The sequence below is a fragment of the Lutjanus erythropterus genome, chromosome 13 (genome assembly GCF_056507025.1).
Source record: "Lutjanus erythropterus isolate fLutEry1 chromosome 13, fLutEry1.hap2, whole genome shotgun sequence".
In the NCBI taxonomy this organism is placed as follows: Eukaryota; Metazoa; Chordata; class Actinopteri; order Lutjaniformes; family Lutjanidae; genus Lutjanus; species Lutjanus erythropterus.
In genome coordinates this window covers 25,514,123-25,539,026 of record NC_139329.1, presented here as the reverse complement: position 1 = coordinate 25,539,026, position 24,904 = coordinate 25,514,123, and the positions used below count along the sequence as shown (strand labels likewise).

Sequence of the window (24,904 nt, the reverse complement as noted above, 5' to 3'; positions counted from 1 at the left end):
GCAGCTCGTCTTATAGTCACAGACAAGGGATGACAGGGATGAGAGGACGGTCCATGCTCCTAATGTCATTTTAATGGCCTCGTTTGGTCTGTTGTGGTTGTGATTTATTGCTGTACACACACTTCTAATGTCCTCCTGGATGTCTACTTGACTTTCTTTCTCACAACAGGTCACAGATGCTATTGTTTTAGAAGTCATAATGAGGAAGGAAGGGGTTGACAAACTAATCAGAACTGCATTGAGAGCTTCACTTTGTTCCAACCATACTGTCTTTATTATGGCCTCAGACAGACATGTGCGTTATGTCAGAAGAAGAGGGCCAGACGTGTTGTGTACACTGTAAAAAATCATACAGGAATCTTTTCTCATTAACTTAACATAAATAGAAATATGTATTTTTCATACAAATTAATGACATTTGAGGTTTCTGGTATTTAATTTCATTTTTCATTTTGATGTTCAACACTTCAGAACCTAAAAATATTAGTTCTTCCAACTTAAATGTTTTTTTTACCTTTCAGTGATGAGTTGAACGATTGTGCTGTACAGAGTTCAGTCAACTCATTAAATGAAGTTTCAAAAGAAACACGAATATAGTGGACTTTTCAGCATGCATTGTTTGAGAGTTAAAACGCTCCTGAGATGCTCCTTTTTATGATCAGTGTTGGAAGGGTTACTTTTTGTGTTGCGTCAGAATACTCAAATTAATATATTTTAAATTCCTTGAATTACTTTTTGAATGTTTCAGAATCATCTTACAGAAGGTGGAGTGTCGGTTCCCATTTGTCTGAGTTACTCTAAATGTAGTTAACTTGCTTGATATTTCTTTAGATTACATTACTATACCAAACACAGTGTCCTGGCTGTGTGTCTCGTCAGGTGTCTGGCAGGTGCACTGCACATGCACAAATCATTACAAAATTACCTCAACTTGTAATTTCAAATTCAGGTAACTTAAAATTTTAAGACGGATTGGACACTATCTTTTTTAAGTCACAACAAATAGATTATAGTTGCAGTGATATTAGCCTGAGAGAAGAAGCTTGCAGGACCTATGTCCTGTTCTGGCTTAGAAAATCCCTTGTAGTGCAATGCTGCAAATACCCACTGTCATGTGGAAAATATTGACAGCTTCCTGTCGTTAATGAAGCAAACAAGGCACAGACAACTCCTGGCTGTGGTGAGGCAGCAGGAAGGGAAAGAGGGATATACTGGCTGTCAGCTGACTCTCAGAGCCTTTGCATGGCAGCAGAGCAGGCTGAAGAGCTGATTGTTATTCCAGGGCTTTTGGGATGTGTTTATGCAATCATTAATCTTGGCACTTGTTTATTTGCCTGGGATTAGAGCACCACGGTGCATTCACCGGCAGTTAGGGAAGCTGGTTCACCAAAAGGTAGCAGCGAGCGCGCAGGTCTTCCACTGTAAGCAAAGCGTGCAAGGAGGGAAGCATGCTTTGCGCATGGCTGCTTAATCCTGCCATGTTAAACAAAACCAGGCCAGTGTTTGTAGGACTGTGAAAACAGCAGTGCAGGGGGAATGTGCCTCACATGCTGTAAGCAGTCTGTGAACTCTGTGTGGCAGTAGACACTACTCGTGCACCCCTGTCGTCTAGGAATGCCTTTCATACGGTCTGCTACAACTGGAGGAGAGGGAGGACGACCGTGGAGTTGCTCAGCAGCTCCTCCACAGTTAAGGCAGAAATTATTGCACAAGTTATTTGTGTCCGTTCAATGTAAACTTGTGTCTCAAACAAGAAACATTTTAGAAACTAATATAGAGAGTCTTCATTTAAGCTCAGTGACAGTGCATTTTTTAGATAAAAAGGTTTTAAAAAAGGGGTTTCAAGAAGAGGGAGCACAAAAGAACGGGTAATTTTTACTTAGAAATGCTATAATCACCAAACTAAACTGTTTTCATTGCACAGCAACCGTGTAACAACGGTGGAAGAAGTATTCAGATCTAATAATTAAGTAAAAGTAGCAATACCACAGTGTAGAAATACATCATCTGAAGTATCATCTGCTAAATTTACATTAAGTATCAAAGGTAAAAGCACTCATTGCACATAAAATGTTTCCTGTCAGTGTTTTACTATTATATGTGATATTTTTAGAATAATTACTGCTGCATTATATTTAGGCTGCTGAAGTTGTTTAAGGCTGAGCTATTTTTCAACCGCTTTATACACTGTTGGGTAGTTTAATCTACAGCAATGTATCATATTCTATAAGATCATCACAAGTTTGTAGTGTCGCTGTCCTGTGAGAACCATGTATTTAAAAAGTCAACATGTAATAAGCTCAGACAAAAATGTTTTCAGCTTTGTAACAATGAATTTTCCCACTAATCAAAGATAGATTTTAAATAGTGTTTGTAGCTTCAAGGTGCATTTATGCCCCCTTTACGTACGAAAATAGACGCATCTGTCTCAAATAACTACTGCTGCCCATATACTTTAATGGGCCCTTTACATCATGGATGCATCCATTAGAGGGTGTCGCTCAGAGAAGACGAAGAGTCAAAAGTTTCTGACAACAACAAATATGGCGCTGCAAGAGGAGATTTCAATAGTACCTATCTCTTGAGACAGAGGCAAAAGCAGAGGCAAAAGCAGAGGCAGCGCTGCAGACAGCAGTCATCTGTACAGCCATTAAATGCATCACAACATGTGACTTTCTTAATTGTGTCCTGTAGTCGTGTCTCGCTTAAACTTTTGGCTACCCCGTTACACTGACTCCACGACTACCAGTGGTACTGCTCCATTTCATCCTTGTCTGTATACATATCTTACAATAAGCATAAATGAGCCTTAAGAAGGAGGAGAATTTTCTCAGCAATGCTTAATCCTTCAGTTTATCTGAAATTTTCACCAAATTTGAATATACATAATTTCACCAGACATAAAGGGTATATAAAATTGTAATCTGAAAGGCAACCAGTAACCAAATCTGTCAGACAAATGCAGTAAAAAGTTTGTCTCTAAGATGTAGTAAAGTCACGAAAATTGGAAATACTCAAGTAAAGCGCAAGTAACTCAGATTTGTACTTTAATACAGTAGATATAAATACATAAACAGGTAATCTGCTGCAAGCCCATCAAATACAACATGTTGAGCATACATGGTTAGTGATAAAGTGACAGAGCAGCAGTGTACTGACACTCAAACAAGCCATTGACATTCATCCCGTCAGTCTACTTATCATGGCCCCTGATATTGCCAGGAGCCAAATTAAATAAATTGATTGATTTTTTAAATGCCTTGCAAATTTCATCACAAGTAAATATTTTACATGGTCACGATCGTAACACTTCAGTTTAATCATTTCGAACATTTAGTGGCACTGAGGATAAATGATGCATGATGGGAGTGTTCGCAGTCACTTATTAAGACACTAATAGCCAAGGGCACTATATATGGATTAGGTAATGGCTCTGTCTCGCTTTAATTTGCTCTCTGCACCTGGAAGAGAGGGCCCAGAAAATCTTTGAAGGCCGAATAGCAGCGCTGAATGTGTGTGTGTACTTAAAAAAAGGCTCTCATGAGGAGAAAACAAAAAGTGGTCCAGGTAGACACAGAGAGAGCGAGCCCAGTGAAGCAGGCTCTTTGAGAAAGCTCTTCTTCTTCTGGGGCCCCATGACACCGGTGATCTGTGGAAAGGTTGGGTGCCTCTAGTTTCAGCTCTATCTAGCTGTGGATCTTTGAGCAGCAGGATTCAGTATCCCAGCTAATGTAACAAGGCTCATTTGTCTCAATCACACGTCCCTGGAAGTATCGGCTGGCCATTGATGTCATTCATCTTCCCTGTCCTTGCCTGCTCTTTTTCAGCTGATGAAAAACCCGAGACCTTCAAGCAGAATGGCAGAGGTGCTGGAAAAAGTGCTCATCAGCCGAGCCGTAAAAACTGTTGAGTAACGGAGGTGCTGTGTAGAGTCATAGACAGTAACTTCCCAGATTTCATTAAGACAAGCAGACAAACTTGCACATGTTTTCGAAACTGATTTTCTAAATTCTGATACTGACTCTGACAATTCTTCAGCATATTGTCATCAAATAATGAGAACATATTCTATCTCTATATCTTGGCTCTCCTAGCAGCAGTTGTTTTTGGCCACTGTCTCAGTCAGTACACAGCCATAACTTTGGCAGCCTAGTGAGAACGGTGTTTTTAAAATGATGTGTTAATTATCACTCTTTCATTCACAAAATAACAGCACATAAAACATTTCATGTAAACTGCAGAGATTGAGGAAGTATCCAGATCTTTTACTTTTAAAAAAGTAGAGATATTGCTGAAGTATTAGCATCAAAATATACTTAAAGTAAAAGTAAAAGTACTCCTCATGGCCCATTTCAGAATTATTAATATATCATTACTGGATTATAAATAGTGATGCATTAATGTGTGCATCACTTTAATGTTGCTGGCAAAATGTGATGAATTTTAATTATGTTATGTACTATTGCCTTAATCTATAATAACACATCATAATTAATCATTTCATTTATATTTTGTATTAATATTCTAAGTCTGCAAAGTAACAAATAACTGAAATTAATCTAGTGGAGTAAGACGTACAATATTTGTCTCTAAAATGTAATGGAGTAGATGAAACGGAAACACTCAAGTAAGCACAAGTTCCTCAAATTTATATTTAGAGAAATATGTGAAATATTTACTGTATTAAATGATAGAATTACCGTGATATGTCATCAAACATGCCAAGTTGAAATCATAATGGATCATAATGTTATGGTCAGCATGTTCTTTGAAATTTCCACTGTGGTCCATAACGTGTCACATTTATTAGAGTCCAGATTAACAGTGAATGTTCGCAGAATGAGTAAGTGTCTGTTTATGAGTCATGAGGAACCATTAATGATCTCTTAGAAGGGGCACATGCTGATTACGGTTAAATTGAGCAATATGTTAATGGAGTCTGGCAGACAGAAGGCAGGCAGTCACTGAACTCCAGCGGCGTGTATTTTTAGAGCAGTGGGCGTTAGCTTTACATGGACACATGTCAGTTATAAACACCTGATCAACTTACAGTGTAGGACTCGTAGTCGCTCGCCATTGTTAAAGTATAATGTTGCATAGTATACTGTCTATGGCACCAACTCAATATTTGGACTGCAGTATTCAGGGTCTTACATATTTCCTCTTTAAGTACAGTACTTGAGTAAATGTATGCAGTTACATTCCACCATTGTTTATTTATCCAGTGGTGTAAAATGTTACTACCATGATGTGAGCTGAGTATTTCCAATGAAAAGAAAGATGCAAACACAATAAAATTATAAATATGATGTAAAGGCTTTTGTCAGTTTCAAGTTTCTTTCCACAATCTGGTATCAATTATATAAGCAATAATTTAGGATGACGTGCACTCATATATAATAAACAATGACAGGATAGAACACTGTGATTTAAAGCAGGAACCGACTGAAGGAATCAGTTATGTTACTCCAGCGTGGCAGTGTGATGAAGTAAAAATTAAGGTATCACAGTTTTTGAAGCACACACTTTAAAACTGTGAACTCTTTAGTTTCTTTTTTTTTGCACTATCTGTCATGATGTGTTTTTTCTCTCCTTAAAAATGACATCAAATGTTTTTGAATAAGGCTCACTTGATCTATTAACACATGTGCCAGAGCCGTTCTTTAGCTGATGTCAGCTCCAATGGAAACACTGACTCGCACCATAACTGGAGGCTTATGCTGAGCTTCCCTCTTCGATGGAGCAAATCAAGATCATGATTACTATCTGGCCCGTGCAGCCAGTCTGCGTTGTCTGGAAACATGTTTTCCTAAGGAGACCACAGAGGGACAATTACTGTCAGCTGAACTATTCAGCCTGCTCTCCATGTGTGTTCTGGCTGCGTGCCTCTGACCCACTGACCCCGAGCAGCAGCATGAGACTGGACCTCCAGCCTCCCTCCTCTCATCTCCCCCAGTTACCCCCCACCCCCCAATATCCGCCATAACAGACACATCCAAATATGCACTTTGCAAATGTCTAAAATGCACACATAAAATAGCTCATATACTCTTGTCAACCCTCTGGCAAAAACACAACGCAGGAAGTTGTGTGGATGTAAGTTTTGATTTCTTTGTGTGAAACAGTAAAAAGATCCTATTCAAAAACCCACAGCAAGAATCCTGGTTGTCTTACAGAAATGCATACTAATACAGCAATTATAGGAGGAAGGAAGTTGGACAGTGTGGCGGTAGCAAATTCCCTGGTGCAATGGAACAAGGCTCTTTGTTGTTATGTAAAGGTTTCTGCGTGTAATTGCAGTGGATGTTTTGAAGGATTCATTATTTATATATTCCTGTGTTTTTCTGAAGGAGCCTACGAGGCTGTTGTCCCTGCAGAGGGATCGGAGGGCTGAGAGGTGCTTAACTATACCACTGTACCACAGTCGAGGCTTTAACCATTGCCTGCTTAGTTCAAGTGGTCAGAATATTAAGTTCAGAAGCTGTTGCTAATATTGAGGCCACTGTGCTTATATTCTCTTTATGTATTCTGTGTTTTTTAAATCTTTTTCATATATATATGTATTTGGTAAAAAAAAATTAAATTAACAAATTGCTAAATTCCATTGCTAATGTCCCAATTAAATAATTGCATGTATGAGAAGACAGTCTCTTCTTGATCATTGTCTGTCTAAGGCTGCAACTTTATGTATCAGAATCTTCCTCTCAGGAGGAAACACAGGACATGAGGCATAGATAGATAGTTGTGTGTCCAGTGATTGTTACTGAAATGCTTCAGTGATACCTCATTAGTTACTTCGATTGTTGATCAGTTATGAGAAATACCTCTTCTCTAAATTTTATTACAAATAAGAATTACATTTACAGTATTGTATTTCTTTTTTTAAAGGGCATGTTATGTATTATTTAATTCATATCAGGCCTGTGTATCTTTTCAACAATTTTATTTAACTTCCTTGAATGTGTGGAACCTGTTAGTAAATTGTTTTTTGCAAAGAAATAAGGTGTATAGATGGGACTCGTCACCTCAGTATTTCTAAGATCCTGGCTACGGCCCTGTTCAAAAGGATCACATGATCCTCGGCTAAATCTTAGAATTCAAACAGCGGCTCCTGCACCAGTCAATCAGTCGGTCCTGTGTGATTTCAGCCTCAGTGATTTTGAGTTTTGGTGCATCCCAATGCCTTGCTGCACAATGCATGAGTAAAGAAAACAACGCACAAGCAACTCTGACTCAGACTGACGACGTAAAAACTTCTATTTCCCTTCAAAAATTGCTCGTCATTATAATGGCGGATGTCTCACATTTGAATTTAAGACGAGGCCCAAACCAAATGATCTAAACAGTTAGACAAAGCATGTAAATATTTGCAACACAGATTTTTGATTCAGCTCTCATGGCTCTCTATGACTAACTAGGGGCTGGTAGAATGCATAAGTGAGTGCTGTCTACAGATTGTATTTTGCCATCAGAGTAAACAGTGTGCGCCTTTTCCCTCCCGGCACACGTGTACGCCCGTGCACACGCGCTCGCACACACAGAAGGGGCGTGCCCTCCGGTCCCCAGTACCCGGGCACAACTTCACTTGTCACTGCAGTCACAGACAGGAGAGGGGGATATGTGGGGGAAGATGGATAGAGGGAGGTAAGGAGCTATGGGGAGAGAGATTTGAGCTCAGGTGGGGCAGACAAGGGAGGGGAGCGGAGCGCCGCACACATGCTACCCTTCATGGTGCTCGTCTGCTCGGTAAACCCAGGCTTTTGTTGTTTCCCCTAGAGTGCAGGCGCGCAGACTCCCAGTCAGGAAGCTCGTCAATCTTTGCCACAACAACACATAAATTAGTGCCCAAATTACTGTTACGCCGGTGGAGAAAGAGACATGGAGAGAGATGTCTTATGTTGCGGTTTGGGAATACATCTTCCCCTCTCCTGCTCCCCCTCATAGAGGGTGTCAGAATGCACTTCAATAAAACAGTCAAGTAAATACAGGGAGAGACATGAAGAGAGAAGCACTGCTGTGTTGTACAGGCATCTGGAGTTGGGCAGTGTTGAAATATTAATAGGCCTCACACACAAACAAACACAGAGATGTACGCATGAGTTCATCCAAAAAGCAGCCCAGGGCGATGGTCCAGACCTGAGCTTCAGCAAAGTCACCGCGCTGCTGTGAAGGAATAATAGGGAAAGGCTTAAAGAGCCCATCTTTTGAAACAGAAATATCTCTTCAAATATAGCTGGTCTCCAGTGAAGGGGGATCACAGCTTAGGCAGCTAAATGATTGGGGGGGGAATTAGCAAAAGGCAGCATAGAGACATCAAAATGTGTCAATTATGTCTTTCCTCGCTCTAATCCCTCTGGTCCGAATATTTTTTGACGACTTCAGCGTGTTTACAGGTTGAATGGAAGCAGTTTAAAGTGATGATATAGAGTTCTGGTCTGCAGGTGAATTTCTGTACTCTCCAGCGCTGTATGCTTTCTTTCTTTGTGCTCCAAACCAGCAAATGCCATTAGAACAGCTCTATGGTAATATGCCAGCAGCCTCCGATCCCTAAACAAATAACACATTTATACTATTCAGCCTGTGTTGCGTGCCACGACTGTCCTTTGCCGCTGACATTCAAATAACCTTTCTTCTGCTGCATAAATGGGAATAAAAAAGTATTGTGTTGTGCGTCTTCACATGACAGCAGAGCCCTGGCAGACGAAAAGAGGCAGAATTCTGATTCTAGCTCTTGTTAGGCTGTCGTTTCTCTACAGCTAGATCTAACTGTCATGGGTATCTGTTTAGAGAAGACTCTGTTTATCAACCGACAGCTGATCTCCACCGCCGAATGGGAAGTTTGTGTAGCAAAAATGATGAGCTGCACGTAATGATGGCGGAACATTTCTTGGTGTACGTTTGCAAGACAGTTTGGATCCCCTGGTGCACTGAAAAAAGAGAATTTGCTGGACCAACTTAAAGCTACAACAACTGGTTAAGAAACAGTTTCAGTTTATCATCAGTGCCTGAGCAAACAAGACCATCTGTGAGAAAATTGGCTATTTCTATAAAGTTATTCTTAAGGCCTGCCACCGGGTCAGATTCTCTTTGAAATCAGATGAAATAAGCCTGTGTTTACATTTTCCCCACCAAAGTTACAGTGGGTCATACGTTAGGCAGTTAAAAAGAAGGAGAAGACTTTTATTCAGATTTAGATTGTTTTATTTTTGACGTTGTGATGTTTTTCCAAATTAAGTTAGTAATTTGATAAACCCAATTGCCTTAAGTCAAATGTACTTGATAATCTGATTTCTTTCAAACAACAGTTTGCATTAATGCAACTTCAATTTTCCAACTCATTTATTTGCTTTACCCAAATACAATCACTGCTACTGTAAATCACTGTTTCGTTTTGTAACCTTAATGTATTATTTTAGTTTAATGTTAGCCCGACTTAATGATAGGTGGTTTACTTAAACGCAGTTGAACCAATTCAGGTGGACCATTTTATATCTAAATAAAACACTATTTGATCTCAAAATATGATTTTATCTTGCATTAGATTTACTTTCTTTTCTGGTCACCAAGAGAAAATGGTGGTTCAAGTACAGGGGAAAAATCTGGAAAATACATGACAAACAATGCTACGAGAAACCTAAGGGACGTACTTTTACTGAAATAGAAAGAGCAGGTTAAGGGAACAGGGTGTAATATCAAGTTGTTATAATCCACAAAAATAGACTGCCACAAAGCAGAGAGCTGAATGAGACTCATTTCAGACTTAACATTTCTGTTTTTAAGAGAATCTGCTTTTGTTTAACTGTCCTGTGAGCAGGCATGTGATCCTCATAAGCTTTTGTTGCAAAATATTATAAAATGAGAATGTATTAACACGGTTTGTCTGATGGTACAAGGATTGTTAATCTGTTCATAATGCTGTGCCCTGTCCAGTTCCTTACATAATCTCTGACATGAGCCCACTGGCTTGCGTCACTCTGTCATTGACAGCTGTCAACACAACACGACCCACACACACACACACACACACACACACACACACACACACACACACACACACACACACACACACACATACTCACTCACAGACTGCCATGCTCAGAGAAGCAAATGTGTTTTTCCTCCAACTGCTTTTTTTTTTTTTTTTTTTTTTTTTTAGGAATGATGTGCTTTGTAAATGAGCCAATGGGAAAGAAGAGATCTGCATATACAGAACAGTATAGAAGCCTCAATTTCAGACCTCATTTCTTGTGCACATCTATCATGAATCATCAAGCCATGAGAAAATGATTTAATGGTCCAATCGAGTAATGGGTTAAGCTCTCAGCATTATGACGGTGGCCTGGGCATGGGTCTGTAATGTAAGGGATAATCTTAATCCTTCAGCGTTATGTCAGTAGTCCAAGGGTTCAGTGGGAACAGCCAGGAGATTTTGACGAGTGATTTTCCATGTTTGCACAAGCCTGCAAGGTTTTCAGTTTTATTTTGTGTATTTTACCAGCATGCTATTTTGAAATTTTGAAATCGCTATAAATCTAGAAAAGTATGATAAGAACTGAAGGATAATAATTGAGGACTGAATAAAATGTTTGTTTTTATGCGACAAGAATATGATCGACTAAAACAGGTCCTCTTAAGTACATACTAATTATTTTAGATCGAGAATTTACACTATATAGCGACTTCCAGAACATTTCTAAATAATTATTTGCTGAATTACTCAATTCAACTCAGCTTTATTCATATGACACCTTTCATGCACACATGCAGCCCAAAGTGCTTCATATAGCTATAAATGAACGATAACTGAAAAATTTAATTTGACTTAAAATTTAAATTTAAAATCATTCACAAGTTTGTGATGCTAGTTTTAATCTGTAGGCTAAGACCACTGAGCGTTGAGTTCTTCTTCTTCTTCCACTTTAAATCTTTTTACCCACTCAGTTATTGATGCCAGTGAGACAGGCAATAAGAGCTTTCAGTGCATTAGGTTCATTTGGTGAGACAGAAATGTACAGGTGTGTGTGTTCGCCATAAAAGTGTGAGCTGACATGGTGGTGGTTAATGATGTTCCCAAATGGGACCATTTATAATGAAAACTAAATTGGGCCAAGAATGCTACCTTGAGGAATACCATATTCCATTTCATGAGTACAAGCTGACAAAAAACTGTCTGTCAGTTAAATAAGACTGAAACCAGGCCCAGTCAGAAAGACTAATAACACATTTTTAGGATGTTTCTCAGCTTCACGGTCTTATTATGTCGTACGAATGAAGCAATACTAAAATTTTAGTGCATCGGGAGGAAGTGTTCTGTCTGACAGTGTCTGTCTATTTAGCGTTTATAATAAAATAAGCTACGACAGGGTGCCTGTAAGCTGTTAGCATGCATTTGGCAAATTGTTCTGGGTGTTCATATTTGACTGTCAGTTTGCAGCTCTTTAATAATGTGGTGACGTTTAGGCAGTGGGTTGATCTCAGGGCTGTGGAGAAGACAGTGAAGGGCACTGGGTGAACATGCAGTGGCCTCGCCACCCTATTGTACATGTGCTCTGAGTGACACGTCATCCCCTCAAAGGGCCTGCGAGTGTGGTGAATCAGTGTCCTTGAACTGCTCAACCACAGACAGACAAAGAGCAAGCTTTAGCATTCGGCTTGACTGTCTCCCCTCTCTGCCGTGCCCATTGTCCAAGACACCCACGCCAGGCTGCAGCGCTGCACACAGGAAATCAGTCTTGAGCCGCTGTCCGGCCCTTATGGTTATGCGCGTGGTGTGATTGTGCTTGCAGTGTGATTCACACATAATCTTGGCGTCTCAGCAGGTGTCTTTGAAGTGGCCTGTGCGCAGAGGCCATCTCGCAGTGCTGTGAGGAGCGGCAGGCTGCTGGGATGGGCTTTAGCATGGCTGCCCGTCTAACTGTGCCTGGCTTTGATGTCGTAAACAGAGCAGGCAGGGCTGGCTGGCAGGGAAGCAGGCAGGCAGGGAGGCAGGCAGGGAAGCAGGCAGGCGCGGTGAATGGGATCAGTGGCACTGCGCTGGTCAAGCTCAAGCGAGCCAGCAGCTGCCTGTTTCACACCAAGAGGCAGTTAACACCGCAGCTCATGTCAATAGATATTGACTGCCAGATTGGGAGTGCTTATAAGCATCGGCCTTTTTGTTTGACTGACTCTCCTGTGTGAATTCAGTTTAAATCATCCTCAGTGTCTGAAGTGCAGCTTAGGGGCCAGTCACTCAAGAGGACAACTTGCACAGTCATACACATATACAAATATTGACTTAGGCTGATGGTGTAGGTGACTTCATGGTGTATTTGATCTCCATTGTGTCATGGCTCTGCATTTATTCTCCTTGACCCCCCCCCCCCGCTCCACATCTTTTTGAAAGCAGCTTATCCCAGTGTGGAAATAACTATATGTTCAGACTGAGGTCTTTTCTCATACAAGAAACTACAGAGCCTGCCTCAGCCGGTCCAGAGACAAACCCTTTTTACTGTTGAGTGCACTGAGCATCCAGGGGCTTGTGCAGCGGTGGAGTGAGAGGGTGTTAGCTGGTGAGGCTGTGTGCACTCAGGGCCTTCCTGCTGCAGATAGGGCTTTGTGAGGCATGCTCGTGTATGTGTATGCCCTGCCCGGCCTGGCACCCCCGCGTCTCTACTCCCACTGCTTTCACCTGATGTGGCACAGCCTCTGTCAGGCCTGAGCGAGCGCCCAGCCAGCTCCGCTTCTTCAGGAGAGATGAAGGCATCTCACAGCTATGCTGTGGGGGTGGGGAAGCTAGCAGCAGCCTAAGCCTGGAGCTATCAGAGGCTGGAGCTCAGAGCCAAAAGCCTGTGGGCTGGATAGGGTGGGTGGAAGCTTGGCTTAACTTGGCAAGACAACCATAGCCACAGCCCTGCACTGCCACCCAATGGCCGGGGCTTGTCACTACAACCTTTAGTTCACCATAACCACAGCTAGTCATAATTACAGCACGCTTCAGTTGTTGTGAGTGCATGTCAGAACAAATTATGTAAGTAATGAGGCTGAAAATGCTAAAGGAGTCGAAACACACTGCACTGCTAATGCTCATGCAGGGAGAACACAAAAACAAACAATAGAGTGCACTCATACAGAGATAGACCTAACCGAAATAACAAGCAACTGTGCACAGTAAGGAAAAGATTAATTATAAATTAACCCTCTCAGTTAGGTTGTCAGAGCCCGCCTCCTGCCTGGATTTCACTCTAATCCGGGCCGACGAGGTGCAGTGCCCTCTATTGTATGTGCGAATCACAAATCGCAGGAGGTGTTGTCTGGAGGAGAATTAATTGTGCATGTTCTACCACTCCCTTTTGTTCATTTTACTAAAATGTAGGCTAATTCCATGTAAACATGGCCGGTCTTGTTGACTCCAGCAGTGCGAGGAGAACAGACACAGATTCCTGAATGAATAGAGAGTGGCTTCGGGGTTAGTGGATTAGAGGCTCTGTGTTAAGGGCCTCTCGCGGGCATGCCTCGGGGACAAGGACATTATCCACATGACACATTACAAGCTCCTAGGCAGATGATTAAAATGGGCAGGGATCTCTGGATTGAACCCCAGCAAAAGTACTTTTGATGTGATCAAACTAGTTTAAAGAGGTTGGTTGTTAAGGTGTATGAGGGATATTAGAAGCTTCTAGTCTTGAAGCTCGATAGTAGACAGTTAAGGCCTGGCTAGAGGCGAGAAGCTGATGTAACACTTTGACATAGTGAATGTACCACCGCTCTTTTTTAATTATAATTTTTTATTGCATCTTATTAAGGCAAAAATCATAATATTCCTCCCCTAATTGGTATAGACTTGTGTTGCAATAGCTCCATGCACTCTGATTGGTCGGCTGCATGGCTGGTTGGAGAAAACCATTACATCGTGAGAAAATATCCCGCGGTGATCTTTCCTCGATTTAGATCAGATAGTGGAGTTCGTCTGGCGCTGCAGTGCACTGCTGGGATGGTGGGACCGAGATGTTGGAGATGTGGAGGAGGGCTGTGAGATAGAGATCTCTGGAGGGGGTTGGGGGGGGGGGGGGGGGGGGCAGAGAGGGAAGGGGTAAGACAGAGGGGGAGGTGGAGGTGGAGAGGGATGTAGCATCAGTGGCTGCAGTGATAAAGCTGAGAGCAGTGGGACGAGCTGGGAGTTCTGTGTCTCTGATGTCTGTGTGTTCTGTCTGTTCTGTTGTGTTGCCCTGTGGTCCGCTCCTGAAGAGAAGGCCAACGATGGATGAGGCCTGTCCTCTCTGTGCTTTTGTCCTCTATGGCGGGTGAATCACAGGCCTGTCAACAGCACAACACCACAGCCAAACCCCCACTGAACACACACACAGTCGCTGCCACGGCTCCATCCAGCACAGTGGGCATGTTATGATTCTTTGTGGCCGCAGTGAATTTACTCCTGAGGTTTTTATGGTTTTGAAGTTTAAGAGGCTAGTCAAGTTTTCCAACAGCAAATATGTGTCCTTGTGTGGCTCAATGAGCACAGGGCTTGTATTAGTGCTGCTGTGATGTATTACACTGCAAAACATGCATACAGGAATCTAGTGGAATCAACTACCTGTTCTCATTAATTAAAAGGACCGGCGTGTACGATTTACTGGCAGTGAAACAGCTGATTGAATCAGTTCGCCTGTCAAGCATGGGGGAAATTACAGTGGCAGCAAAACTTGTGAAGAAATGCAAAAGGCAGTATGTAGAGCCAGTGTTTATTTTGTTCTCCCTGAGCTACTATAGAAACATGCAATATGGTGGAGGCCATGGAAAAGGACCTATGATCTATTTAGGTTATTTATATTATTATGATACCATTTTTACCTTATTTATATGATTATTTTGTACTGTTGATTAATCTGTCGATTATTTTCTTGATTAATTGATTAGTTGTTTGGTATGGAAAATTGTGAAAATTTTGATCAACATTAAGGAGTAAAGACAGAAAATCAGAAAATATTCGAACAAATTGCAACAATTCTTATTTTCAGGTGATTGTACATAAATTAAACAATTTATATCAGTATTATACTCATTCTCTGACAATACATCCTCTTAAGGTTTAACATAAATATAGAACTTTTATTTATTCAACTTAATTAAACCAAAAATTTCTTCTTTTTTTTTTTGTTAGAACACTTCAGAACTTATAAACACGAGTTCATCTAACTTAAAGAACTTCAAATGATGAGCTGATTGAATGTACTCTACAGAGTCCGATTAACTCATTAATTAAATTTCTGAAAAAGACATGAGCTGTATATTAGCCAACTTCCCAGTGTGCAGTGTGTGAGACTCTCCTGAGATCCTTCTTTTTTATAGTTTGAAGAAAACGTATGATGGAAACTTGCCGTGTGCCTGTAATGCATTTTAAGATAAGTTGCAGTTGTATGTTTTCACAATAATAAAAACGCTGGGAAATATGATGAAGGTTAGTATTGAATTCTCAAAATTTAATAAATTCACTGGGAGCAGCTTCGCATATTGAACAAAGTCTGCTATGTGAAATGAGGACTTGAGTTTTGTTTGTCATATTCATCAGTGTGACTTAACTGTTGTTGGTTTAACTTAATATCTTAAAGTTATCAAACATATTTTTTCAAGTACAACTAAATTAATATCACATTTATTTTACTAGAAAGAATTATTTGTATTGAATCATTACAAAATTATCTGAACTTGTCTTTTTTAATTTAAGTCACCTTGAAATTTCAAGGCAGCCCAGACACTTATTATTATATCATATTTTTTAAGTGAAAACAAATACAGAACCAAATTTTACAGTGTAGTTTTTGTGGGTAGCTGAGTTTTTCCTTATGTAAGTTGTGTTTAGGATGCAAATTGACACCATGTTTACATTAGCTGCTTGTGAGGAGTTAAAATGGCCTCCTTCTATACACACACATACACACTTGCATACACACACACACACCGCTCTGTAAATATTCTGCTAATGCTCTGTGGAAGTGAGGATTCAAAAGCCACCGGATGAGATGTTTTTAGAAGCACAGTGCTCTTTCATGTACCAACATGGATCCATGGTGAGGGTGTTGTACAGTGACTTGTGACAGCAAAATGCTGATTTTTTTTTTAACATTTCTTTCATTTCCTTTTCTTCTCCACAGCTCAAATCGAAATAATTCCCTGCAAGATCTGTGGAGACAAATCATCAGGCATCCATTACGGCGTGATAACATGTGAAGGCTGTAAGGTAAGCATCAAGAGACCGAACCTGTTTGTGTCACAGGAGGAAGTGTGTATGAGTGTGTGTGCGTGTGTGTGTGTGTGTGAGGGACAGGAGAGCTGAGGAGGGGGGAAGATGGGGACGTAAAGAAAAGTTGCTTGCTAGGAAAAACGTTTGAAAATGTTGCTGAAGTTTTACGATGATTTGCAGAGGGTAGTGCGAAGTGTAAACACACAGAACATGATCATTAAAGTGGTCAAGCACCACAGAGGACATCACAGATAACCACAATTAGTAGGACAAAGTCATTCCTCTGCCTTGCTCTGCCTTTCCCTCCCAGGGACATGTCTTTTCACTGTTTCTTTTTTTTTTCTTTTTTTGCTTCTGCTGCAGCCTGCTCTTCTTGAAATAAAATGATCAAAAGGAGAGTGCTTTGAATTATAGCAGATTGTTGGCTGTTTGCTACAGTGTTGCTTCCATTGAAGCTGCCTTTTGTACTGTTTCAAATGCACCAGCCATTCACAGTGAGGGAATTTTGTGCTTAGAGTGTATTCTTGTCCCTGTGCTTGTCACCAGGCACATCATTAGCATTCCTCAGCCAGCCTGCACCTTTGCTGTTTGCTCGTGTGTGTGTGTGTGTGTGTGTGTGTGTGTGTGTGTGTGTGTGTGTGTGTGTGTGTGTGTGTGTGTGAGGAGAGAGAGGTTCCTTTCAGCCGTTCTTCCCAGTGCTCCTCTCCCTCACACACAGGAGCTGCAAGGAACAAAACACTAAAGAATAAACTGCTGAAATCTATCTTTAATGATTGCTAATTAGTCCAAGGCAGAGAGGCCTTTAATGATATGTGCGAGTACAAAAGTTTGGACCATAAATCATAGCATTATTAAAGAGTGCTGCTTGTCACTGGCAGTTATAGCCTGTTTCCATAATGGCTTCCATTATAAAGCAACTTGGCAGCTGTCAGCTGTTTTCTTGTAATTAAACAGCCAATGAGCAGCTAATTAAGACATATGTGTATGGAGCAGTAGAGTGGGGCATGTTAATGATGTGCTGGAATCAATTCATTAAGTCAAAGGATGAGGAATCCAGTCGGTGTGCATTTGCAATCCTTTAGCACCGCACATGCCAGTGCTGCGTTAATCAACACTAATAACCCCGCTGAAGAAAAATACCATCCACTGTTATCAGTTCTACCCAAACACACCACCCTCCTGCTGCACACACTTGGTGGAATACAGCGCTCCTTGAATGCCAGATATTACAGCGTAACAGCTAGGAAAATACCATCACAGTGGTGTTATTATCTAATCTGTTTGGCAGAAGAAAAATAAAAATATCACCACTTGGGATACAATAAATCAGGAATGAATTTTGTCAGCACTAAAACACCGGAATTGATCCTCCAGTCTCAGTGTTTTCTCCAGTAACCCGTGGCGTTTCACCGCCCCGTTTTCCCCGTGCAGGGCTTCTTCAGGAGGAGTCAGCAGAGCAATGCAGCCTACTCCTGCCCCCGTCAGAAGAACTGCCTGATCGACCGCACCAGCCGCAACCGCTGCCAGCACTGCCGGCTGCAGAAGTGCCTGGCAGTGGGCATGTCACGAGATGGTAAGTGCTTGATGGAAGTGGTGGGTGGATGTAGCAGGGTGGCGTGGTGAGTAGTGAGGAGGTGAAGAGTCCAGGTTCAAGTTCCTGTGTGGGCAAGAATCTGCTCTGCTGAAGTGCCGTTGGACCAGTGCTTCAGGGGGGCTGTTGTGGACTCTGACTTCCCCATGAAGGCGGACAAGAGAGGAAGGAGGTTCCTCACAGGGATCAAAATCTCAGTTGCCACTTTTAAAAGTTATTGATTGTGTATTTTTAAGGATTGAAAACAGTATTTATTTTGAAATGAAAAGAATGAGTGAAGGCTGGATTTTAAAAAAAATCAATTATGCAACAATCTGTGTGATCTATGCAGTGGTCTGTGCACATAAAAGGTTTATTTCCTTCAAATGTTGGTCACAAATTTGTTACATTTGTTGTGTTGGTGAGCACTTCTCCTTTGCCAAGATAATCCATCCACCTCACAGGAGTGGCATGATGCAGAGTAGAGCGGGTCATGACTTTGCCCTCCTAGGGAAGAAATTGTATCCCTATGTGAAATAGCAATAGCTCAGAGCCTAGTAAAATGTCTTTGTTAAAGATAAAACTCCACACTTTAGAGTGGAAGTTGTTGTGACCAGACCAACATACACCTGTGAAATAATCGTGCTGTTTAATCAGCATCTCTATATGCCGCACCTGTCAGGTGGATGGATTATCTTGGCAAAAGAAAAGTGCTCACTAACATGGATTTTAACAAATTTCTGAACAAACTTTTTGAGAAATAAACATTTTGTGTGCATACAAGTCTTAGTGCTTTTACTTAACTTTTACTTTTACCCTTGAAAAGTGAAAGTGATATGAAACTAGACATCATCTTAAATTTTGGAATATTGTTATATCATCATAAGTGTCGTATTTTCCTAGTTTTAAAGGCTGCATTACAGTAGTTACATTTTCTAGCTGTTCTCTTATTTGCTTTTATCCAGTCATCATATCCACCTTACTGATCATTATTTATCAAAAAAAAATCTCATCATGTTAATATTTTGCGAAAGCACTAATAGTCATCCCTACAATATTGTTGCAGTATCAATGTATTTGGACAAAATATCCTGATATTTGATTTTGTCTAATCACCGGCGACTAATCAGCCCAATTTGCTCCTCACTTTCTATTACCAGAAGATTTTCTGAGCTGTGCTTATTGTCAGAGACCGTTGTTTGCTGTAAACCAGGATGGTGAGCATTTTTTGGCAAAAAGAAAAGACAAGTCTTCACTCTTGAGTAAAAATCTGGGTGTTTTTCAGAGAAAATCAGTAAAAACGATGAGCCTGGGGTACATTACCCGACAGAGTCAAAAAACAACACCATAACTCACAGCAGCTTAACTAGCTGTGAGCTATTAACACCTATGTGTGTTACTTTGCGTTTATTGTCATTGTGATTTGGTTGTTTATTCATGGCCCTGTATTGATGTGGCACCGTATATTGAGTGTTAGTGGAAACACAAAGAAAACACACACAGATAATGACTGCCATTATTCTCAAAGAGACACAACAGACATATCCCAAGAAAATTGTGACATGAACACATGCTAAGACGTCACTTCATTGTCTGCCAGTAGCAGGTGAGTGCTTTGTCTGCGGGACTAATTTGTTGCTGTGATAGAAACTAGGTTTGATGAAATAGGAGGTTGTTAGAGGTTGTCATTAGAGCTGCTGCAGCTGAGAGGCAGTAATGGGAGCACACAGGTGGGGAAGTGTGCTGGAGGGATCCCGCTGTGCCAGACTGGTCCAGACTGGGCCGGCCCAGACTGGGCAGAGCTGAGCGGATTATGTCCGAACACAGCAGATCTATTATGTTTGCAATTTTTTATTTATTTTTTTTTTAAAAAAAATACACACAGCAATGCACACAGACAGGTGAAAACGTGAACATACATTCAGCAGACGGTGGCACATCTTAATGCACACTACTTTGCTTAAATTCAGTTATACACATGCATACATATTCATGAATGTGAATGAACACAGAAGTACATTAGCACTTACGAGTACCTTTGCGTAACCGCATACACACGCATGCACATATACACACACACACGCACACGCACACACACTTAGGACAGACGAAGGTGACTCTTGCCTTCACTCAACACACCAGAGCCCATCTGCCCGCACTCTCCTCTGTGTCGCTCCACTCGCTTTCCACTGTGCGTAGACAAACACACACATACACACACACACTGTGACCGGCTGACATACTGCCAGGCCCCCAGAACTCTGGCCAAGGAGTCTCATTCTCAGCACCACTGTTTAGTCTGGAAACCTTGAAACAGGAGGCAACAACTTAGCCTGTCTCGTGTTTGAGTGGCCGGTAAGCTGTTAGTCACTTCCCGCCTCTGCTTCTGGGCTTATGAAGCTGTTCAGTTTGTAATAATTTCTGTCACTACTGATCCCTCCTGAAATATGAAGAATTTTTTTTTGTCATCAGTGGTTATCTGTTAAAAGAGTGTGTCACCCTTTAGTAGGACTGAGCAATATGGCTTATGAATATTGCAATATTTTTAGGCTATTGCACAATACAGGATATATGTCTTGATACACACATTTTCTATAAAACAACACAGTGATTTCTCAAATAGTGCAAGAATATGATGAGTTGCCATAGATGAAACTATCTAACAATAAGCCTGGGCAATATGGACAAAATCACATATCACAGTATTTTTGACAACAATATGACTATTCACTTTCACAAAATATCAGCACAATGAAATTTTTGATAAATAACCATCAGTAATGTGGGTATAATGACTAACTTTAACACAGTCTTTAAAACCAGGAAAAGACAACACCTGTGCCACAAATAATGATGTAACAATATCCAAAATCTAAGATGATGTCTCGCCTCATATCATGGTATTGATATAATATCAATATATTGCCCAGTCCTACTTTGTAGTACTGAACTGTGCTGCACATCAGTCAGATTTTGACATAGATTGGTGGAGTGTTACTGTGTCAGGGCAAGGCACAAATTGACAAATGATCTCTGAATGTGGCACACAATTTATAACGAGTAGGAAATTAATGTGCCAAAAAAAAAAAAAAATCCCCAATTCAGTCCATTTCCCATGTTGTCTAAACAAGTCATTCTGTCTCAGACTCAGACGCCAAGATTTAGTTTTTCTACAATTCAGCCAATAGTGTGAGATCATTCAGTTTGTTCTCTGAGCACTGTTTCAGGCATTTTATAGACTTGTGTCATTATCTTGAAACAAGACTGGGCAAAGGAAACTGCTACATTAAAATTTTAAAAATTACATTTGATTTTTTAAAAAGTATTGTTTTGTTAGTCTATTTGTATATGACTATTTTACTCAATGGAGGCTGCAACAATGACAGGTGCATTTAAAGTGATGTATAATTTCTTAAATAGTTAGACATTCACTTATAGGGATTTCACATATTTAGTAACTTATTGGTGCCACATAGGGGTGTCGCAATTCACTGGTATTGATGATAACCATAATATTTAAAAATAGAAATATTGATATTATGATAATTTCATATAAATAATCCATTGCCTTTTTTTCTGATATCACTTTTCCTCCTCTTTTACTATCCATTAAGTGTGAATTTTACGCTTTTGTACAGTTATAGTTACAGACTCTCTTTCTAACTCCCTACACTCATATTTTGAGTATCATTCATTGACCAAAAATGGCAAAATGCACAATAAAAAATGTTATGGATGAATTTGATTGATAGATTCTTCTATTTCCAAAATTCTTTGACTATTGCGATAATATTGTTATCGTGAATTTTTTTGGGCACGATAATCGCCCTGGTCCCACATATAGAAAATAAAAATACACAGCACTTCAGTTGCATTTGATTGTTTGTGATGTTTCTCATGCATGTTTTGTCCCGTTAATCACAGCGGTGAAGTTCGGCCGCATGTCGAAGAAGCAGCGAGACAGCCTGTATGCCGAGGTCCAGAAGCACAGGCTGCAGCAGCAGCAGCGTGACCACCAACAACAGCCTGGGGAGGCGGAGCCGCTCACACCTAGCTATGGCCTCTCAGCCAATGGCCTCACAGAGCTCCATGACGACCTCAGTGGCTATATGGACGGTCACACCCCTGATGGCAGCAAACCAGACTCGGCGGTCAGCAGCTTCTACCTGGACATCCAGCCATCTCCTGACCAGTCAGGCCTGGACATCAACGGCATCAAGCCGGAGCCCATCTGCGACTTTGCCCCCGGCTCTGGCTTCTTCCCTTACTGCTCCTTCACCAACGGAGAAACCTCCCCCACCGTGTCCATGGCTGAACTAGGTAAGGAGCAGGAGAGAGGCAGGGGGAGACGAGAGGAGAGACAGCAAAATGGAGGAGGGGGGAGAACAACTCAACCGTGGGGCAAACGACACAAAGGTTGCTTAAAATAGCAGGAGGTTGGAGACTCATCTCCAACACTCATTAAAAGAGCCTCTTTTTTGTAATTAGTTTCCATTAATTAGGGCCAATCAGGATCCAGCAGGGCAGGCGTCTGGGGAAATCATTTTTTTAGGCTCCCCTGTGCCTAGGAACTCCTTTTAACAGATGTGTTTTCAAAACCATTTAAATTCTTATACTCAATATTTCTCTCAGAGAAAATGTGACCTTTGTTTCAGTGAGTAACGTGGCGCCCCTCCTCCTTGCCATGCATTTGTGTCATAACTAGATTGGCTTTGCCTCAACCTTAAGTTATGAGCTTCCTGCAGGCAGTAAAAGGAAATGTCAACAAGCCTTTTCCCAGTCAAAAAAAGCCCACGCGTATCCGCCTCTCCTCCTTCTTGAAAGCTCAGTAAATAAATCTTCTTTTCCTGTGGCATATTTCATCAGTGAGGTCTTCACTTTCACATAGCCTTGTGAGCAACATTCAGATCTCGACTGTGATCTTCTGGGTTTGTGACGATGCTTGTGTTGCAGAGCACCTGGCCCAGAACATCTCCAAGTCACACATGGAGACATGTCAGTACCTGAGGGAGGAGCTGCAGCAGATGACCTGGCAGGCCTTCCTGCAGGAGGAGGTGGAGAGCTACCAGAGCAAGGTAACTCGACCACAGCCGGGCCTGTGCTGGCCTCCGCCACGGTTACAGTAATCAAATCCATTGTTTTAAAGCAGATAACCCACTCTCTGTCCTATCTGTCTCTTAGCCCCGGGAAGTCATGTGGCAGCTGTGTGCTATCAAAATAACAGAGGCCATTCAGTATGTGGTGGAGTTCGCCAAGCGCATCGACGGCTTCATGGAGCTGTGTCAGAATGATCAGATAGTGCTGCTGAAAGCAGGTATGACAGCCTGTCAACATGGCCTGCTGCCGTCAAACTCACCCACCACCACCACCACCACCCCCCTCTGGCATTGTCACAAGGGCGTAGCTGACCTGACTGCACAAAGCCCTCTTCTTCACATGCACAGACAGTGTCACAGAGAGGAGACCCCACCCTGCCTGTTTCCTCTCTCTGTCTCTGTCGCTCTCCATTTTCCTCCGTTCATTACATCCATAGCAGGGATGGACACAGCATTAGATAAGCAATGTGTTCCTGAGCTCAGATAATACCTATCATGACGGCTGCCATTTCCCACGTCTGCTTATTCAAACTGCTCTCATGAAGACGTACTTACAGAATATTAAATGCAGCCATGGCTGTGTGCACACTGTCACCTGTATTTATGCGTAAATACAAATGCTCACACAGGTACAAACACACCGCACACATGCAGCAAACAAACACCTCTCCTGGGTCTTTTCCCTGAGTATTATTTACATTAGCATAACCAATATGAATAATGAAATAAAGACTGAGATCCCTTGTCAGACGTGACATTTTAAAACAGTAGCATCTCCCATAGAGGCAGTAATGGCTTCTGTTACATTTTCTTGATCCTCTTATCCACTCCCACAGAGTGGTACAAATTGCAGGATGGAAAAAAATCCCCTACCTATCTTGCTAAATAAAGGTTGAATGAATAAGCACTGTCACCACTGAATGAAGCACAATTTTTATCTGGCATGTCATTACGGAAGAATAGCCTTCTGTCTATGATATTATCATCTGCAGAGGTGTTTTTTTTCCTCCCTCTGACGGCAGGCTTCTTTATTTCAAAGTGGTTGTGTTACTCATGTTGTAGGAGAATAGCACAAAGCACAATCATGTGTTTTGCATCCCTGACTGATGTGTAACTGTTAGAGAGGGGGAAAAAAAAGGAAAAGAAACAAAGCTCAGATTCAGCATCTTGTTCCTGTCTGTCTCCACAGGCTCTTTGGAAGTTGTGTTTGTCAGAATGTGCCGTGCCTTTGACTCGCAAAACAACACAGTCTATTTTGATGGAAAGTATGCCGGACCTGATGTGTTCAAGTCATTAGGTAAGTGGTGTGTGTGTGCGCACGTCTGTATGAGTTTGCATGCGTGTATTTGTGTGCTGCTGAGTTTCTTACAGTGTCTCGCTCCTTTCCTCGGTGTAATAGCCAAAATTAGAGTGTGCTGTTCTGTTCTACACAATGCTGAAGGCCTGGAAGCAAACTCTGAGCACTCATCCCTGCCTCACCTGGCATTGCTGTCTCTGCAACGGTTATTTATGGTAGAACAGAGACGTTAGTGAGGCTCCGCTGCATATGGCTCCTGTAACTGTGGAATAAATAAAGCCAGACGGAGTGTCTTTAGGGAGAGCGCTATCAAAACCATCATTGATAGTCTGACATAAAACATCTCAGGCAAAAGCAAATAGCATTCGTGTTTGACTGCCGTGACATTAGTGAGACTCTCCACCATGGATTTTCTCGCATTTCCAACCGCCTTTTGACAAAAAAAAAAAAAAGTAAATGTGTCCCATAGTGGCTGTAAAAATGCTGAATTCTGTTTCACAGTGCAAGTTTGCCATCCCCAGTAATTCCCTGTTTGCGTGCGCATATGAGTGAGCATGTGTATCTGTCCCAGCATCGTGAGTCCCAGTGTCCTGTGTGTTCTGTGCAGAGGGGTCCGCAGCGGGGGAGGCAGAGTGACGGGCTTCCCAAGCCGCGGTGGCATCCGCCTGTCTCTTTCTATCCTCGATAATTGATTTAACTAAAAGCCTCAATAGTGACCTCATTTT

The 24,904-nt window shown here is 41.5% G+C and overlaps 1 protein-coding gene across 2 annotated transcripts in view; it reads left to right on the top strand.

Moving 5' to 3' along the window:
* The window catches only part of roraa (RAR-related orphan receptor A, paralog a), a 245,393-nt gene that overhangs the window by 216,659 nt on the left and 3,830 nt on the right, over window positions 1-24,904 (top strand). For both annotated transcript variants that reach the window (XM_084733413.1, XM_084733414.1), the window contains 6 exons: window positions 16,128-16,213; window positions 17,648-17,789; window positions 21,711-22,106; window positions 22,740-22,861; window positions 22,968-23,100; window positions 24,072-24,179. In XM_084733413.1, the coding sequence (XP_084589539.1) occupies window positions 16,128-16,213; window positions 17,648-17,789; window positions 21,711-22,106; window positions 22,740-22,861; window positions 22,968-23,100; window positions 24,072-24,179 (987 nt within the window). The remainder of the gene's footprint in view (window positions 1-16,127; window positions 16,214-17,647; window positions 17,790-21,710; window positions 22,107-22,739; window positions 22,862-22,967; window positions 23,101-24,071; window positions 24,180-24,904) is intronic.